At 42.2% G+C, this 20,139-nt stretch overlaps 1 protein-coding gene across 2 annotated transcripts in view; it reads right to left on the bottom strand.

The window, feature by feature from the left end:
- Nucleotides 1-1,568: 1,568 nt before the first annotated feature.
- Nucleotides 1,569-20,139, bottom strand: part of FAM83H (family with sequence similarity 83 member H) — a 23,951-nt gene continuing 5,380 nt past the window's right edge. Inside the window, exons 1-5 of one of the 2 annotated variants that reach the window (XM_026115336.2) lie at nucleotides 7,538-7,660; nucleotides 6,523-6,983; nucleotides 5,340-5,504; nucleotides 4,862-4,986; nucleotides 1,569-4,438 (exon numbers count right to left, since the gene is read on the bottom strand). In XM_026115336.2, coding sequence (XP_025971121.2) covers nucleotides 1,798-4,438; nucleotides 4,862-4,986; nucleotides 5,340-5,504; nucleotides 6,523-6,969 — 3,378 coding nt within the window. In that variant the 5' untranslated portion in view covers nucleotides 6,970-6,983; nucleotides 7,538-7,660 and the 3' untranslated portion in view covers nucleotides 1,569-1,797. Of the gene's footprint in view, nucleotides 4,439-4,861; nucleotides 4,987-5,339; nucleotides 5,505-6,522; nucleotides 6,984-7,537; nucleotides 7,661-20,139 lie in introns of those variants that run through there. The other variant, XM_026115335.2, reaches the window with a different exon arrangement.

The raw sequence follows: 20,139 nt of genomic DNA, 5'->3' as shown, positions 1-20,139 counted from the left end.
GGGAATAATGTGAATATAAATTACAGAAAAGAGGGCAAGAAGGAATCTCAGGACCTCATATATGTATTTGTATGTATATATACTTTTAGAGCTCATCTTCCTCTCTAGAGTAGGATCAGCTTTATCTGTATCATATAACTGAACACTGTTTAATTATTGCACTTAATTTGGGGACTTATAACTGCCTCTGATTCAGTACTTTGCTAAGAGCAAATGAAATAAGGATGCATATAGCATTCATATATGAATTTGTGTATTTAACAGACTACAGGTGGTATCCTGAAATGGTGTTACTCAGCTTGGTGTGGTACTGCTGAAATGCCTGAAAGGACATCAGTGTATTTCGTCTGAGGATCTGGCCTGTGTATACCTGGTATTATTTTTGTGCCCTCACTGTTCGAATTTTGCTTGTGTTTAAACTTTTTGGAGAGGCAGTGTCATACAACGCATTGCATTATGTGGACACAATCCTTACTGAAATGTCTGTAGTGCTGTTGGTAAATCTAATTTGTTTATGAATGCAGAAAATCATTTTAATGATGTAGACCTTGATATACAAACTCTAATTCTCCTCTGTTTTTTATGGACGGTATTAGCCACATTTCAGTGAGATTACTTTCTCTTTTCAAATGTTAAAAGAAAAATTAGAATTAATTGGAAACAGAGACAAAGAAAATACACATATGCTAGGAAATCTGTGCCCACTTAGTTCTCGTCCTGCCTCCTTAAACTGCATGTTTAGTGGTCTGTCCTTTGTGGTATCAACTTCTTTTTCATGAACGTGGACTCAATTTCATAAGGAGAATTTGGATCACTTTTGAGTTCTTCATTCATGTCATGTATGTGTGAAAACTGAGTCTTTTTCAGCACTATAGTAAATTACTGTGTTTATTTAATGCATCACAATATTCACAACTACTTGGTTACTGTCCTAGAACACCAGCAAAAGAAAAAAATCTTACAGTGGACTTGCGTCATCAGGTAAGCTACTGCCTGGCCAAGACAGCATTACACAGGCTTAATTAAACTCCCTATTAGCTCAGCTTAGCTGAAGTGCAGACCTAGATACCCCTCATTCTCCCTGCACAGCATGGAAATTTCTTCTTTTATGGCCTTCCAGCTGCTTCTCTCAGCTTGCCCTCCAAAGCAATAGTACTTATGACTGTAGGTAAGGAAACAAAACAGTAACAGAACACACCCAGTAGGTTTATAAAATGATAAATATGAAAGCTGGGCATGTGTTAATGGAGAAGGCCATAACCATAGATAAGGGAAAAGAGCTTATTTTTGAGCAATGTTTTTTCTCCTGCATGCTTTCGAAGATGTGACTTCTGGTACTAGATACAAAGAAAAGCTATCTGCACCTGAGAAGCAGTTTGTTTTTTAAAAAAACAAAACAAAACACTTTTTCAATTAATATATCTATATATACAAACATATATATATTTTTTCCTGGCTCAAGCCCAAGTATTGAATTTTCTGTTTTCAATTCTGTCCTTACTGATAGTGGAATTGTGTTGTCAGCTGAAAATGTTCCCTGAGTACAAGATAAAGAGACTCTACTCTACTTGTTTTAAGCATTTTGGCAATTTAATATTTTTATTTGAAACATACTGCAATAAGATTGCCTGATACCACATGACTGGCAAATTGTGCCACAGGAGGCTAATGATGAACATATTTCCACTCCATAACCCAGAAGTGTATTTCCTATGATGCTTATATTCATCATAAACGTGTTACCTCATTCTCTTTTGACAGTCACTGATTATATGGAATTAAATAGTATTTCTATGATCATTTTTTGGTCTTGAAGCTCCCCAAGATTTTGGGCATGAATTTTCCCATCTTCTTGTCTTTGGCATCTGTGTCATATTCCTCTTCACTATGACTTGTATGATCATCCTTCTTGCAGAAGACCTCAAATCTACTGTAGACTCGCTTTTCCTTCCGCATATTCTCCATTTTTTTCAGAAGAGTATCTCGATCCTCTGATGGTTGCCGCTGAACATTTCGTTTCTGGCTCCCAAAACTCTCTGATCTGTGGATGTTACAGCTTTTCTCCTTCTCACCTTTCCTTTCCAAGCTTGTAGTTGACTTAGAAAGATCAGGATTGCTAGTGGATGGCAGTTGCTTGACCAGTTCAGCTCTGTTCTTCTGACTGTTTGCAGAAATTTGTTCTAGAATCACTTTGGTATCATCACGGAGATTGCTGCTGTACAGGATGTTAGCTGTGGAAGAGGGAAATCTCCCCTGCATTGGCTGGCTGCTTTTGGGAGGAAGTGGTGTTGCAAATTTATGGGTTTTTTCTTCCTCCATCATTTCCTGACAGTCACCTATGGAAGATCGTTTGAGAACCACAGGCTGTTTGTCAGATTTTCCACTCTCAGAAAGGGGTTCCTCCTCCAATTTCTTTTCACCTTTTGGGTTCAACAGCTGCTTCAGCCGTAATGACCCTTTTCTGAAAAATTCCATTGGATTCTGTTCCTGTTTTGAACATTCTTCCTCAGACTTATTGAGAGAGCTGTCAGATCCTTGCCTTTTAGATAAGTTTTCAAGAACTGATGTGGTACTTGTTCTAATCTGTGGTTTCTTGAGTTCCATATTAGCTGGTTTTTGAGTGTCTTCTTTGAATGTCACTCTTTCCTTCTTCTCTGGAAGATTCAGTTTCTGAGTGTCCCCTACAAATATAAGACTTTCCTTCTCTGGAAGAGCAGGTTTATTCTCTACAGGGTAAAACCGAGATGATAATTTGTCCGCTTTAGTGCTGATATGTGCTAGGGGGTCTTTACTCAATGTGTCAGTAAGCTGGGGGGTTGATGAAGCCATTCCAAATGGTCTGTCAGTCTCTCCATGCACTTTGTAAGTACTGCAGGAGTCTTTGGAGTCTAGTACCCTACTCTCCAGAATCTTATATTGCACAGACTTGGTACATTTCTTCTCTGTGTTCTGTGATTCTTCCTGGAGGAAACTGGAAATAGCTTTGGTGTGACTGACCGTCACTCGCTCTGTGTCTTTGCCCACAGCTTTGTACTTCTCTAAGAGTTCTGCCACTTTAGATGAGGCAGCTGTCTTTATAGTTTCATTGTCTTTTGTCAGCTCGCTGGACACTTGTTCCTTTTGCATCATATGAACCTTTTCTATTGTTGTGTTTGGCTGATCTAACTTGGCAGCATTAAAAATCAGAGAGGACCTGAGTCTTGAGCTCCTCTGGATCAAGGGATTTATTCTGGACCTAAAGGCATCTTGTTTCATTACAGAGGTTTCTTCACCTGCTCTGTCAGGATCAACAAATTCTTTGGCACTTTCAATTCCTAGTGACTTGTTATTGAATGATATAGGGGATTTGAACGTTGGGATGAGGTCACTGGAGTGCTTTGTGAGGGTATCCCCAAGAACATCATTGTATGCCTCCGATTCCATAGGCATTGGGAGACCTTCTTCTGGTTCAGACTGGTACGCGCTAAGGTATGAAGAAATCCTCCAGTCACGTAACCCTGTTCTATTTTCCTGGGCATTCTTGTCTTGATCGGGGTCCTCATCTTTGTCTTGTAAAAACAGGCGTTGTTCCAGGCTTTGCTTCTGTGTAGGAGATGTCTGGCAAATGAATTTCTGTCCTATGTTTTGCCTTCTTAACATCATTCCCATGGGGCCATTGCCTGCAGGGTTCAGCTGATCAGATCCATGTCTCACTTCCCTGGAAGAATTTGAAGGTACGTAATCTAGTCTTAAGGGGAAACCCTCCTGTGGAAAATTGGATTCAAGTTCAGGATATCTTGGTCCCGCTCCATAGTCTTCCAGTTCATTGAATCCTGGCCTGCCGCCTCGTATTCTGTCAAACAATCCATGAGGCCTGCCATGGGGATGCTCAAACTGGTACTGGTAGAACTGGTCCTTCTGAAAGTGACTAGACTGGATTTTAAAATCATCCAGATTGTTCATGAACATCTGTCTGGCATACTGTTTGGAAGAAGCGAAATTTTCAAATGTTCCTTCTGCAAAACTGTGTCTCTTAAAAGCATCCAACTCCAACTGCTTGGAGCGGAGAAAACCCCTGACAGGATCCATCTGAGAATTCTCCATTTCTACCTTTTTGTACATTCGCATGGCTGAGCCCTCCACAGTATGGCGCAGCATGTCATCCCGCCTGAAATTTGACAGGAAGTACCTGTCTGGATCAACTCTGTCCATAAAGGGGGGGAAAAGATTGTCCTCTCTCTGGAACATTAGGGGTGCTTTTTTCTGAAAGAAAGGCATGTTATTGCCGAAGGGAGTCATGGCAAATGGGTTCTCTGCCTTTGCCAAGACATTGGCTGGAGGAACAAGAGGTTCTGACTGTGCAAACAAAATTCGGAATTCTTCATCGAAGCTGGACACCAGCTCCCCCTGGAAGATGTGTGCAATGCTTCTGTGAATCTTCTCAAAAGACCACATAAAACTGCAAAGAAAAACAGAAGTAATGATAGTGTTATCATCAAGTAACTCAGCAGTACCAGTTCACATTAAATCATTTGCTTGCCAGACTGCATGCAAGTCTTTTGGACTTGTTAACCTTGGCAACGTTGTTGTCCAGTACTGCATTAGATTTTAAAATACATTATATTTATTATATCTTTTGTACAGACAATTTACACCTTTGTTGTTAAACAAGCTCAGCTTTGGGTATTTGGGCTTCAGGTTCAATTGGTGTATCTACTTCAGTTGCAAAATGGCGTATTTTCCTTAAAATTGCTGTTCAGTATCCTTCAGTGAGAAGAACTTTGTCACTGATGTTCATTTGGAAATCTGAAACACTGCTTTACCCAACAACCAGCCTCTCCCTCACTGAAATAGGGAAATGTAAAGTTGCAGGGCTTCTCACCTGTAGTTGCCACTCAGCACCACCATGCAGTCCACCAAGAGGAATTTCTCTTTCACGTGGCCTTTGAAGGACATCCCTGTGCGGCAGTAGTAGGTTGGGCCAGAAACTGTCCTCACCCTTAGGAACTGCAAACCAGATAAGGCACTGACTCAACTGGAAGCTGTTATTTCCTTTCTCCTGCCCCTAGGTCTTTCCCTTGCTCCTTTAATTTCCCTCCCTACCCACCATTTTTATGTTTCAGCACTAGCTATTCTGCCTGCCTACCCAACAGGTAGAAAAACCCCTAAATAGCATGTCTTCAGCCTTCACCACTATACTGCTGTGCCAGCTCTCCTGGCTTCCCTCATACTCCTATAATTCTCAGCTCTAGCCCAATTTTCCCTTTTCTCAGATTTTTACTATGATGACAGACCTCTGCGTCCCAAGACATACCCCTCTAAGGATAGGAAGGAGGGATAGAGGTCTTCTGTTTGCTCACCTCCACATAGTTAAGATTGACTCCGCATTTAGCAGCTGTATCAAGGAAAAGCTGAGAGTTCATTTCATCCAGCAAGATGTACACAGGGACTCTGCGAGTAGCAGCTTCCAGCACCTCAAACAGCAAATCCACGTCGGTGAAGATGTCCATCACTATGGCCACCACCTAGGAAAAGAATGCAAGGACACCACAGGTCTGTGCTGGCTTATATCCTACCTGGGCATGTTCCCTGGCACTTCACATTTCAAAGCTGATCTGCTGCACTGTCTCGAAATCAATGTCTTTTTTTTAACATTGTGGGTCCCAGAACTGGAATCAGAATTCATATCTTATGTGCATATTCCATAGATGAGGGTGACAAGTGAGGGAAAACCCTCACTGCTATTGAACGTCCCCTTGTTAATTAACCCAATAATCATAGCAGGCATTTTTGGGTCACAGAAGCACATCAGGAGGTTGTATTGAGCTGCTTGGCCATTACAGACCCACACCCTCTGACACACACATGCCGTTTTTAGATAACTTCCTGGCCAGCGTTCAGCCAGCCAGTATATAGCTATGTCTATATGCTGTTAAATGGGAGGTAGCTTCAAACCTTTCTGGGATTTCCATATACTTTCCAACTCTTCTCTTTTCAACGCATATAAATATCTGATGGCAGGGAGTAAAGAAGACAGAACCAGACTCTTCTCAGTGCTACTCAGTGAAAGGACAAGAGGCAACGGACACAAATTGACATACAGGAAATTCCGCTTAAACATAAAAAAAAAAAAATCTTTTACTGTAAGGGTTATCGAACGCTGGAATAGGTTGCCAGAAAGGTGGTGGCATCTCCTTCCTTGGAGATATTCAAGGACAGACCCTGAGTAACCTGCTGTAGTTGACCCTGCTTTGAGCAGGACTAGACACTCTCCAGAAAGAGATCCCTTGCAACCCTCCCTTCCAACCTCAGCTATTCTGTGAACCTGTCATATATTTTAATGTTGCCTTACACAACTCTCTGCGGGTTCAGACAGCAGAGGCTAGCTTTGATGCCGTAAAAGGTAACTTAAGAAACATCCTTCCCTGCCATCGGGTCCTGGGAGCAAAGTTAAGGGAATTAGCAGAGGGCCTGATGCATCCTCATCTCACACACACAAACACATATTTATCTCTGATCTAGTCTGGCTCCTTACTCTCTCACCTGTTGAGCCGCTCGAATCATTCTGCGCGCCTCCTCCTTAATGCTCGGATTGTCCGGGGGCGGTGGCTGCACAAGGGTTGTCACTTCTGTTCCCCTGAACCCGAAGACCATCGGCCAGCCCAGGTCAAGCTCAGGAACAGCAAGGTCTGAGTTCATGGGCCAGTAAGTCCCAGAAGATCCATCCATGTCATTGTCACCTGCGGTGTCTGTGCTGCTCTCCTGGTTGGCATACTGGGGTTTCTGGAGGTTCTGTATGATGTGATCCACCTCCGAGCTGCAGAGAAAATCAGGGGCTGCCTCCTCGGCCAGGAAGCGCTGGTAACTTTCTTTGCCCTCCTCGGTTAGCACATCCAGAGCCAAGCGGTAATACTCCTTGTAATGCGGCGGCAGGTAGTTAGGGTCAAGGGGGTTGTCCCCCTGTGAGGAGCTTTGAGACCGACGAGCCATGAGGAAGGGGAGAGCTGGGGAAAAAGAAAAAAACAATTAAAAAAAGATGACAACAGCAACAGTCAGGCCATCAGTCTCACTCCAGCGACAAGTCCATCCTCATAAACTGCGAGGGTTGGGGGTCACGATGGCAACATGGAAAGGGAAGAAACTCAAAGGGCGCAGAGTAATGTTGGAGAGAAGTCATTCCTAATGCATGGGAGCCTTGATTAGGCAAAGACGGCAAACACTTAAAGCGTCACTTTAACATAGTTAAGTGTTTTCAGGCAAACTAAGGAATGAATCAAATTGGGCAATACAGTGATGAATGAGCCTAGCGCATTTAACAGAATGCTCAGCTTTCTCTTTTAGGCTACAGATTGCCAAGCTTAAATTTATTCTTTGTTTTAAAACTATATTTTTTTCAAATTAGTATAATGCTGCTAGTTATTAGCTGGACTGCATTAAAACTCATTTCTACATGCTATATAAATTATTCACTGTGTGTAATATGGCAGTAAACCAGAAAGCACATGCATGTGTACAAATGCATCTACTGAATCCTCAAAAAGCCGAGCGTTACAACCACCTCAGCACAGGAACAGAAGCGAGGGTACGCCCGGGATGCAGGCAGGTATAAAGCAGCTTGCTGCTGTAGCACGGTCAGAAGACACACAAGTGCAAAACTGCTGAGATCCATGAAGGTCTAAAGACAAGAGCCACGATTGCTTCTTCAGTTTCCTGATGATTTAGTTAGAAAAATCCTGTAATGAAGGGGCTTATATTTAATATATTAAATTATTTAAAAAAAAAAATTTAAATAAATTAATAAATTTCATAAATTTAACATATTTATATTTAATACTTTTAAGACTACTTACCTTAACCTATTGTTTACAACTAAAGTAAAAAGTGATTTCAACCACATTTTTTGGAAGAAAAGCTTGTCATGGCGCAAATACAACTCAAGTACTAATATCCACCTGACCTGTGAAGAGCTCCGGAGCTCTTTGGCTCCTGGCCCTCAATTAATGCCAGTGCTCAGACACCCTTTTCCTGAGGCCCCGTCACTGGCATGCCAGCACAGGCCTCCTGACAGGCAAAACAGAGCATGGTGTGCTCTCATGACCACTCACGCGAAATTTCCTCAACAGAGTCTGAGTGCAGCGGGTGGAAGTGGCTGCTGCTGTCGTTGTCATCCAACACAGAGGAGCTTTCTGCTTCCAAAATAAAAGGGATTGCTAGGGATGTGGGAGGAAGAAAAGAGATTGCAGGCCCATACTATCGCGCTCATTAGTCACTTTAAGAATAAAGCCAAAATAGTTCAGAGATGAAGCCTGAGTGGACTTCCTCATCTGAATATCTGCATAATGCTGGTCACAGAATATCGCAAGTTACTCCGCTTTCAAACTATAAATCCTGGTAGAGCTGCATCAGACAACAGAAAAAAAATATGGCCTTAATATAAAGCTAGCAGCTGAATCCAACAGGTCCCTGCGTGAAGTGTTGCAATGGATAATTGTCTTTGCAGTTTACATATGTTTCTTATTTGCAGTCTGAATTATCTAGCTTTGTCTTCCCACTGCTAGTTCTCATTCTTTTTTTGTCTTAGGGAAAAAAGCAGTCCACTGTATACCTTCATTTTTGGTGTGCTCAAGTCACCTTTGTACCTGTTCTTAACTATTATAGAAGTGTCTCTAGCCTTTCATTTTCAGGAAATGCTGCCAGAGTTCAAGTAGTTCTTGGATGTTTTCTGAGACTTTTCCTGGCTTTACATTCCTCCTGAAGCGAGGTTACAGAAAAAGGACACAACACTGAAGTAATGAGATCATTGGTACTTCATGTAGCAGCAGCCTCAATTTTCTTCTCCTAGCTTATGTTCTCTGCTTTACTGATACAAAGGTTTAGCCACAACATCCCACTGGAGTTTCATGCTTGATGTCGCCTTTACCATGCCCCACGGAGTCCCACAGCTTCACAGGGGTCCCCCCGGCTGTGCTGAAGCTGTTCAACATATTCAAATATGTCCTGTAAATGGGATGAATGATCATGCAGGTGACAAACTACTGATAATGCTGCCTTGCTCAGAACAGCAAAGGTGAGAACCGACTGCAAGAAAAAGTGGGGAGAGGAGAAGAAGCAGAACTTTACAATACCAACTGGACAATAAAAATGGCAGAGGGAATTTAATGCTGATAAAAATAAAGTGATCGAACAACCTTAATTTTATATTACATTAATATCATTATATTGATACTATTATAAATCAAGAAGGAGAAGATGGAGCTTTTAAAGGAAAAATGTCAGCTAATGCTAAGCATTATTAGGTAAGGAATAGAGAAAATTATGCCACTACATAAATTCAGGCGGAACTCACAACCTGAACACGTTGTGAACATGAAAGTTGCTCACATCTCGAAAGGACTACTATAAATCTGAACTATGACTCTTTAGCTTGAAGAAGAAGTCTATTAAGTATGGCCAGGAAACAGTTCTCCATTTTCTCCTCCAGTGCGAGAACTAAAAGGCCATCAAATGACCCTAGCAGGTAGTGGGTTCAAATCGAAACCTGGAAATGCTCTTTCTCAACTGAACTTACACTGCAGATCTCCCTGCTACAGGATGCTTTAGATATTAAAATTTTACAGGGATTCAGAAAGTAACTAGATATCTCCATGGGGCTGGAGAGGAGGTAATGGAGACAACAGCAATGCCTGGGGCAAGGAGGAGTCAGCAGAGCCATAGCTGTGGTCAGGGAGGGGGAGAAAGAGCCCAGAAAGATGGCTCCGAGGAGAGAATAAATTCTGCCAGTTTTCTCAAGTGAGGCTCAGGCACAGAAGGACTGTGTGCTGGGTCTCAAGTGTTCTTTCTCTGAGGGTTTTATGTGGAAGGAGTGCACGGATTCACGGTACGCATGTACTCGAATACACAGTGCGCTCTGTCCTGCAGACGGGGTGCAAGGAGACCTCTTAGGCTGAAAAGGAGCAGAACAGATTCCTGCAGAAATTAGCTTTTGTAGCTAATTGGGGGGGGACTACTTTTGTAGGGGGGAACCATGTCCTGTGAATCTCCCACTGTGCCTTGAAGAAATCAGAGAGCACATAGTTAGGAGTTCTCATTTATATTGTATATTGTATATTTGACATTACTTATAAGCAACAACAAAAGACTTCAAGCTCCTCACCAAGGCTTTTCGCACAAGCTGGCTGATCGTAAGACAAGGTAAGCGCATGAGGAGAGACCTGGAGAACGTCCGTACTGGTCAGCTCCAAAGTCTGCCTTTCCCTGCATCGTGTCTGTGAGAGCGGCCAACAGCGAGCGCCCAAGAAAGCCTGTATGGGCCGGACCGACCTGCAGCAGCACTTACGCAGAGCACTTCTCCATTGCCCAAAAATCTGTGGTTGCAAAGGGAGATCAGGAAACAAAGGGGAGGGGGTCAGTGAGCAGGTTTTACAACGGTGGTAGGGGGGGGTCACTGATGCCTCCAGCCTCCGAAGGACCAGCAGAGGCTGCGACCGACCGCGGGAGCCGGGGCTCGGCCCGGCCTGGCCGCCCGGAGCAGCAGGAGCAGGCGCAGGCCGGGCCCAGGGCGGGGGAACCGGGCCCAGGGCGGGGGAACCGGTCTGCAGCGTCACCTCCACCTGCGAGCGCAGAGGGCGAGGGCGCAGCCAACACCTGAACTGGATCGCGCCGAGCACCGGAGCACGAACAGGCCCGCGGCGAAAATATCTGCACCGTCACCCTCCTTGGCTAACGAGGAGGGAGATGCTGTGTCCCTTTTCCTCAGAGGTTAACGCTGGGAAAGCACCACCAAACGCAGGCTGCCCCGCGCCACCAGCAAGAGCCTGCAGCCCGCCGGGTGTGCCGGTCCCACATCCCTCCGGGAAAGGCTCTAGCGACGGAGCCGCCTCAGTTTTAAGGAGCAGACTTCTCCCTCAGGGGGGTTTAAATTCTTCCAGAATAGACACACTCATCTGAGAACTGCGAAATGATACAAGAAATGGTGTTTCTGCAACCATAAGCATAAGTAACGCATGAGTTGCAAGGAGATAAAGAGAAGTCCCTCAAAAGTGGGTACAACAGATTTAAGAACACCTACCACTAGTGTGTTTGACCTTTATGCTGGTCCCAAGGCCAAGCAGGAAAGCTGTAAAAATGCATCTTTTTTTTTCCCCCCAATAAGTCCCTAGATTACCCTGAGACTATGTGTGGGGAAATCCTGGAGTTTGCTCACATTTAATGTATAGCTTTGATTTTCCCCAATAGATCCCCTGAAGATAGTTCAGGAGAGAGCTGAAGATTTCCTACTTGGATTTTCTGACCGCTTGTTTGGAGCAGCAGTGGTAACCTGGGTCGGCAGCTTGCTGCGCACACATAGATGAACCCTACGGCGTGGGCACAAAGTCGGGTGGCCCCGGGTAGCGCCAGGCTAACAGCACCAGCGCTGCACAGAGGGTCTGCGCACGCGCAGTGAGGCTGGTACGGCAGGACACGTCATGGCTGCACGGGTCGTGTGTGCAAGCACGAGCAGCAATTTCAACGCTGCCTACACCCGCCAGGCCGGCTGTGCGTGCACCGGGCTCTGGGGGTATGCACACACTTCTCCTCACTGAATCCTGGATAGAAACAGCTTATGTGGTAAATAAGCAGTCCTTTCGTTTTAAAAATCTCTTAAATATTCTGCACCACTTTGGAGAAAAATAACTTACGAATAGGATGCTGGGGAGTAAAAGCACTGGGGCAATTCCTGAGAATTATCTGGACTGCATCCAGAAAGACGTGGTCCTTTTGCACTTGTGATAGATCTGCTTGGTGAGTGAGGAGCAGAACAAGTGTCTGTGCTTCACATTCGCGCAGGATGGATAACTGATGGTCTGCTGATACGGATTTAAAGGCTGGGGACTACGAACAGTCTCAGGAGCAAATGGTTGTGTGTGCATCTGCAAGGAAAGATTACTTTAGCCCTTGAATCCCACCAAAGAGTTGAAGAGGCTGAAGTTCCTGGATCTCAGGCAAAAAAGCTCCAGAAAATCCAGATGTTTCTCTGTTGCTTCAGTCAAACACATGGGTAGCTGATTTGCTATCGCAAAAGGACACTATATAGTCAGGGTTTTGTTTATGGGAACAGAGAGGTGTCCTACAATGTCCTGCTTTAGTCTATATTGCAGTTTTCCTTAAAGGTACTAATCTGGAGTGCGTGCTACACAGGTCATAGCTGTTTCTACAAAGGCAGCTGTTAGCATTTATACATCTAGTAAAATATTTAAATAATGAGCAAGGTGATGTGATGTAGTTTGTATGTTTTCTTCATGCTGCAGAATTCTTTAATTCCCTGATCTGCAGCAAGGACATAATAGGTTGACTAATTCTCAGCTTCCACGAAGAATGCTGCTTTTTCTCTGTCTGCATCATTGATATGGCTGCTTGTATGATCTGGCCCTACTTCCCTTAGGTCTATTTTCATTATGCCCCTTGTAACCCTAAAAAGTTGGGGAAAAATCCTGTGAAGAAATAGCCCAAGAACACTTGGCATCGGCGCAATCCCAACAATCTTCCTCTAGCTCCTCACATGCTGCTATCTACAATGAACATACTCGATGCTTTGCACGACAAGAGATGCACAAAGCGATTGAGGCTCTTTCAGGAGTCTTTCAAACTACCTTCCTACCTGCCCATTTAAGCAGAAGGGGAGAAGTGAGCTGCAACCTCAAATATTATCTTCTGTCACTGTGGTAAGAGCATGAGCGCATCTCAGGTCAGCGAATAAGTGAAGCTTTGCAAAAGCAATCAAGGCAGCTGCTGGGCAGAAACTCTGCGAGGAATGCCAGTTCGCTGTGCTGCAGAGGAGCCACCTACACGGGACTCCATGCATTTGCAGTCTTTGCAAGTACACCTCTACGACTGTCCCTCTTGCAGAGTTTATCTACATTATTTTTGCATTTAGTTAATGTATTAGTTCTTTCTTCCACTAAGTCACAACTCCTGGGAATAGTTATCTGAAACGGGCAGAACTCAGAGCTACTGGTTCAAATTCGATGTTAAGCTGCAGAGTGCAAGGCTGCGTCTCTAGTTCTAGGTCAAATAATCCATCATTCGATGACTAATTTCTCTACGAATTAGTTGAATCCAGTGACAGAAGATCGGGGCACACACTATTTATTAGTATTCTTGCATGATGTCTGGATTTTCCTATGAGAGTATGGTAGCATCTAAGACAGAGGAACTCCAAGAGGGGGTTGCTCTCCTTTCCTGAAATTTACTTGCAAATCTGCTTTTTTGCAGCTTTCATTCACCTTGGAAAAAGACTGGTTTGTGGAAAGCTGAACTGCTGTACCAGTCAAAGAAACTGAGTCACAGACTGAGAGTGTACCACATGGATATGGAAGCCTGCAACTGCTTTTAATAGAGAGTTTTATTTATTTACAGGTTTATTTATTTAATTTAATGAAGACTTTTATTTTATTTTATTTGCTAGTCACAGTTTACAAATTTTAATGATACAAGCTATGGGGGATCTGGTGAAAAATGAAGCTGCTAGAGAAGAATAATGTGTGGCGCCACCATATCACTCTTGAGGATCTTTATAAAGGGTGATGAGATATTCTGTACTCCAGTTGATTCAAGAACTGAATCTCACAGCACTACAGGAGGAGAAGAGCCCATATAAATCATCTATTCCAGCTTCTGCAATCATGGGTAACCACCTGACGGAAGTATCCACCAAACATCCCTCCTTTAATTCACATGACAAGTACAGAAAAAAGTTAAGACCTTTTGTACAACAGCCCCAAAGCCATAAAACCTTCAATGTACTACTAGGAGGAAACAGGAAAGATCAAGCTCACCACCAAAGTCCTTCACACCTCCGACAGCTGCAACTTCAGGAAAAATATCCCCGGAAGAGCACTACCCTTACACTGCACAAGAAAGCAAGGGACTCCCATTAAACCCTGCCAGCACGACCTGGGAAAAACTCTCCTGCCCTCAAATCCAGCAGTTGTTTTAAGCCTGAATTTATGAGCAGAACACACCAATAAGGGACCTGAGAAGTTCTTTAAGACCACTAAGCATGCGAGCATATGCCACTAATTATCCTATCACGAGAGCTGTCCAATTGTGTTGTTTCAGAGGAAAATGAAAGAAAAACCCCAGCAGACAAATCAGATAGCAAGGGGAAAGTTTCTTCCAACCTCTTCCAGCACCTAGCCCTGAAGCCTGGGATAAATTAAATATAAACAACGTGCAGACAAACCATTGGGGAGCAATTCAGGTGTTTACTGTCATTTGGGATGCCCTCGGGTATCTGCCTGGCCTCCAGCTGCTGGTCCAGAACAGTGTGAGTCTCTCACAGGGCTTGTGCCACATCTGCCATATTTGCATTACCCTGAGGCACCTAAAATGACACTAGACACCTAAGTTTATGAACCTGGACTGCTCCCCAAGAGTAAGATGCACTGACTAAATGCAGGTGTCTAAAATGTCTACATGCAAAATAATTGCCCTGTATTCCCCTCATAGCTGATGGAGAACAAGGTGTTGAGGAGTCCCGCCATCACCGTACAATGTTTTGCGAGCCATCAAACTGCTTTGATAACTTTTTTGTACTCTGTTCAAGGCCAATCTTAAAACACAGCTAGCGCAGCCGAACAGAGTATTCTGATGGTTCTCTCATCAATGCCACATTGGAGACAAAACTGCCTCCCTGATCCTGTTTGTACCTCTACGGCTGTTGCGATGGCATTGCACTTCAACTCACTGGCTGCTCTGGCACCCATTAGTGTCTGAAAGAAAGCTGGGATACCATCTCCTTTCTATAGGTATGAAATGGATTTCGTTACTAAGTGTAATTAATTGTGATGCACCTGGTTTATCAAGTGATCCAAGGTGTTCTGTTTGACTGCCCTATCTTCTGTCTTAATTAATCTTCACAATAATCAAGTATCTAAAAGCTTTATTGTAAGTGTTCTTACGTCTTTGATTAAAATACTGAGATAAAAGATAACACTGAACTTTGTGGAAATCTGCTAAAAACAAACCCATTCAACTGATGACTGGTTTTGAAACAGAACTTTTAAAATTATTTAAAGGGCCTATTTTAATTTTGAACTGTTATCCAGTCTATATCACACCTGCTTTTTAAAAGACTGAGTATACTTTGGGGGAACTTTTAAATCATCTGCTTTAATACCGCAAACCACCAGCTCAGCACTCGATATTCCAAGCCACTGAATATCTGCCTGGACTGTTGCTGCTCAGCGTTTCACTGTCCCATTCTACCCGAAGCTGTGGCCATCTGGGTCAAAGGAAGACTAAAAGTCCTAAATACATTTATCCACCTGCGTAATGAGGAAAGCTACTTCCTGCCTCCTTCAGGCAAGTCCTGCAATATGAGATGTGATCATCATCGCTATTTTGCTACCTAGGTGGACGAGCAATAGGCATGAGGAGCACGCAGCCGGCGATCCCACTCGACCCCAGACCTGACTGGTAGAGTACAGCAGAGAGGGAAGTGCAGACACAAAGCACAAAAAAGGGCCAGTAAATCTTTCAGCCTGAACACTTCAGCACCTTGTACACGCAGGTGATAACACTTCTCCCAGTAACTATACGTAAGCATATATTTTAGAAGTTATATTTTGTTTTAAAATACCAGGCAGCTGTGAGTCAACCATCTTCCTAGCAAGCTATTTCAATCTTCGTTTACCTTACTGCAGTGAAAATGCACCTTATTACAAAGTCAATTTAAGCTAACTTCCTATGTTAGCTGTGTTATAATGCCTCTATTAGCAAAACAGAAAAAAAACCCCCTCATATCAGATCTTTTGTCTGTTCAAGTACAGTGCAAATCCCTGATTACTTCCTCCATGATAAACTGAATAGATTTTTCTGGTTTTAAGTCTTGTTTCTTGTTCCTGGACAATGTCTGTGGCATTCACGTAAGGATTCTCTGAACTTTATCTGTAATTTAACTCATCTTCACATCACAATACCAAAAGGAGAAACAGTATAACACTAGCGGCCTTACATCTTGTATCGTTAAAATTTGTAAACTGTGACTAGCAAATAAAAGAAAATGAAAGTCTTCATAAAATTAACTTATACTACTAGTGACCGGAAAAGGTAAAATGACTGACTCATCTAGTCTGTAATTTCAGCCTTCATTCATGCTTTCTGCACATTGTTTTCTATCTGACTGTATTAAAATACGATTCATCAGATTGTAGTGTTGCATTATTTACTCTTTCCTCAAACTTTTTGTTATCTCTGGACTTTATCAGACTGTTTAATGATTGCCTAAATATTTTATTAAAATACTGAGCAGCACCGGACAAAGATTCAATTGCTGGTAAGTCTGATAAAAGTGAGCATTATTAATAGCTTCTCTTTAATAATTGATACTTATTCATTAACTACCTAATGTAAGACCTGTTAATTTGGCATAAGGTATGGTTTGTAACTACATTTCAGAAAGCAGTAATTTAGATGATTTGGAGAAGTCAACGCTTACTATAATAAACACACCTACACCTTCACCAGGCAAAACTACGATCAGGCCAAAGACGGCCGGTACGGTTTGACAAGATCTAGCTTGCTGATATTTTCAGCCTGTAAAACCATCATTTTATCTTGTAAATTCTGTTTCCTAACAGGATGTGTAATATTTATTGCACAATTCTACTTTTTCTATGTTGTTAGGAGTGTTCTTTCTCTGTCTAGAAATGGCCTTCTCTCACTGCTGGGATTTATTTTCTTCCTGATGCTCTTCAAGCAAATCTAATCTTGATACTGCCCTTAATCATGACAGCCAGACATTCTTCCCTGCAGTCTTCTGCATACCATAACAACTTCTGTACTTGAGAGCAATCAATATAAATAAGATACCATCTGCTGCTTTTTTTTTGATAAAAAGTGTTCAATATTTTCACTGTATTTTTGCAGAAACAAGATGATTGTCACAAGAATGAGAAGTACGGCCTCCATTTAAAATTCAGATGGGTAATACCGCTAACTATTTTACAGTTGGGGTAATTAAATACTAGAACAATTTTCTGAGGGAAATGTGATGCTTTCCTATCAAGACTGAATGTCTTTTTAGCACATGAAAAAAACAGAGCTAAATGTTATAGTCTCTTGTACTAATAGGCAGCTTATATTATCTAACGATCTCTTCTGGCTTAACTCCCCAAATTGTCTTATTATTCTTATTATAAGGATGCTGAATAGGCTTTTTAACTGTACACACACCTACTTTCTCCCTGGCTAGTGATAAGTTATTTTGGCAGCATGTAATTTCTGTAAAAGAATTCAACCGCCTAAGTAGCTACTGAGTAGAAGAAGCTATTTTATCATTTTTAATGTTGTCTATGAATTGTATGTCTTGTTCTTCTGTTGAGAAAATCAGAACATCTCAATTTACTGTATTCCTTGTTTTATCATGTCCCTTGTTCATCTTATCCCTACTGTGATGATATAAATCTTTTCAATCTTACTGTGACAATACCAACCTTTTCAGGTTCTCTTCCTGAGCATTTTCTGACTGTGTCTAATAAATACTGTTGTTCTTTTGTTTTTAAGTCAGCTTCCCTGTTACCTTTGAACTCTGCAATATCAACATCAAGATGAAACTACCACTATTGCACGATGCGAGAGATGAGTCCACAATGCTGAACTGCACAACAAGCATTATTTTTCCAAACTATTAACTATTTCTAAGGTTAGAGCATCTTGTCTCCTTTTTGACTTCCCTGTAGCAATGCCAGTATAGTCTGCAACTTCACCCAGATCCTTTTTTTTCCCCTGATTTTTATAGTATTTATTTGAATCCCAGAAAGCATACAAGTAGATCAGTATCTTCCTTTGTCTAAATCATTTTGCACTGGCAGCACATGGTTTCATTTGCATTATGCTCGTCCTTTAGCCAGCTTGGTTATTTTTTTTCCAAAATTCTGTACAGTTCTCTCTGGATTTAATTACTTCAATGATTATTACTACTTATTTTCAATAAACTCTGAGCGAGATCTTGTCAAAGGCCTTTTGAAAATAATGCACTTTTATCCACTAAAATGATTTTATCATATTCATCCAGCTAACAACTGGCTATTAGGGTACGGATTCAGGATCAAATTAGCAATGTAAGCTAAGGGACACAAACATAGTGATCTACAGCAACTGCCCTGCTCTTTCCTTGTCGTAAATGAAAGGCAATTTCTTCTTCAACAGGAGAGAACTATTATACCTTGCATTTACCGTGGGGAACCATGCAGTAAGAGCAAACACATAAAGTTGCTATGAAATAGTTACTCTAACCACACCTTGGCATACAGCATTTTTGTGTGTACCTATGGCTTCCATCTGAAACTGCATTTAAAATAGCAGCTTTCAAGCAGTTTTCTCCATGTAAATTACTGGTACAGCTTTTCCTCACATAAACCCTGCTGATTCAGATCAAAATCCTCCAGAAAGATTATATTTTTTCCCAATCCCATTCTCTACTGTATACTGTACTTTGTACTCCTATGTATTGTCTTCTTTATTACTAAATAACTATAATGTAAAAGCTCCTCTCAAGACCTTTGTGCTCCACCTGCCATCTACGCCTATCAGTTTAAAGTGTTTTATTTCTGGCATCTTTAAATAAAGGGTCGCAAAACTCTCCATCTCTCCAGGCTTCATTCTCATTAACTGTGTCTGAAACCTCCCTTTTCCGTGTGTTTCTGAAATAGTATGACCAAAAGAGAACAGAATATAAAATCAGCTGTGCTGGGTCAGATCAAGCCCAGAATCCTGTCTCCACCAGGAGATGATGTGGAAAACATATTAGGAACAGGCCAGGCATTTATGATGCTTCACCAGCTTCTCTAACCCAATTTTTAGGTACCTGAGGCTCAAGAACTTTCTGAGCCAGGCATGTGTGTAAATAGCTTCAGTGGATTTTGGTTTCATTAACTCATTCAGAGTTTCCCTAAACCCATATAAAATTTCAGCATCCACAACATCTAGAGGCAAGAGGTTCCACAGCTCAGCTATACAGTAGATGAAGCACAGTTTCCTTTTCTTTTGAATCTGCTGCTTGTTCCCAATTTTTTGCTTTGGATAGAAGAATCAATATGTATTGCTCCTCATCATGCCACTGATTTTATAGATCCCTGTCAAATCTCCCTTCAATCATCTCTTTCCTAGATGGAGGACCCTAACCTCCTCCGTTGCTTCTTATATGGAAACTGCTCTGTGTCTTTGATGATCCTCCAGTCTATCCTCGCCTCTGAATTTGTTTCACTCCTACTATATCCTGTTTGAGCTGGTGGAGCTGGAACTGCAAGATGAAGGTGAAACATGGATTAACATACAGTAGTATAATGTTTTATACTCTATTCCTTTCCTAATATTAGGTTTGCTTTTTGACTGCTATGGAACAATGGGCATCCTGCTGATTTACAAGATAGCATTACTATGCTTTGATTTTTGCTTTTAGCCCTGCTGTCGCTGAACTGACCCCAGTGACCACCAATTAATTTTTCTGAAACCTGAGAGTTAGGCTACAGGCAAGCAGCCTTGCTGGTTTGGTTACAGTTACAGTAAGAGACTCTAATCAAGAGTCATGAAACCACCGTGTCAGATGAGGTACCAGCAATTATTAAATTGGGCTTTTACTTAAGAAGGTCTCATAATGAAGGCTGCATTAGAAATGCTAAATGAATGAAAGAGAAAAATGAGCTGAGGGTTGAAAAGCAACAACTGGGAGATGTGCAAATTTAGCATTGTGCACATAATCAGTTGTGCAATTAAGTGGGCTATAGCCACTGTACTACAACTATCTTCTAAAGGGAGATTTGAAGAATAAATTTTTGGTAGAATTTATCAACAGAAGGAGAAGTACAGGAAAAACATCACTGGAAAGACAGTGAAGTAACTGGCATCAGGCAGGGAGAGAATAGGTCTGACAAGGCATGTCATGCTGCACCATGGAGAGCACAGAGAACAGGCCAAAGCATCTGTGAACCTGTTTTTGCAGGGATTGCAGACCACCCTTCACTTACCATTTCAGACCAGTTACCACACTGGCTTCCATCTCTGCTACACAAGTGTTGCAGTACTTCATCTTTACTATCCCTCTGTATCTACAGTCACTCGGTGGCTTGGTCTTTCATAGAATGAGGGCAAAAAAGCACTGATTCCCAGTGCCCTCTCTCC

The sequence above is a fragment of the Dromaius novaehollandiae genome, chromosome 2 (assembly GCF_036370855.1).
Source record: "Dromaius novaehollandiae isolate bDroNov1 chromosome 2, bDroNov1.hap1, whole genome shotgun sequence".
In the NCBI taxonomy this organism is placed as follows: Eukaryota; Metazoa; Chordata; class Aves; order Casuariiformes; family Dromaiidae; genus Dromaius; species Dromaius novaehollandiae.
Note: the sequence above shows the minus strand (reverse complement) of the source record. Positions and strands in the feature narration are given on the sequence as shown.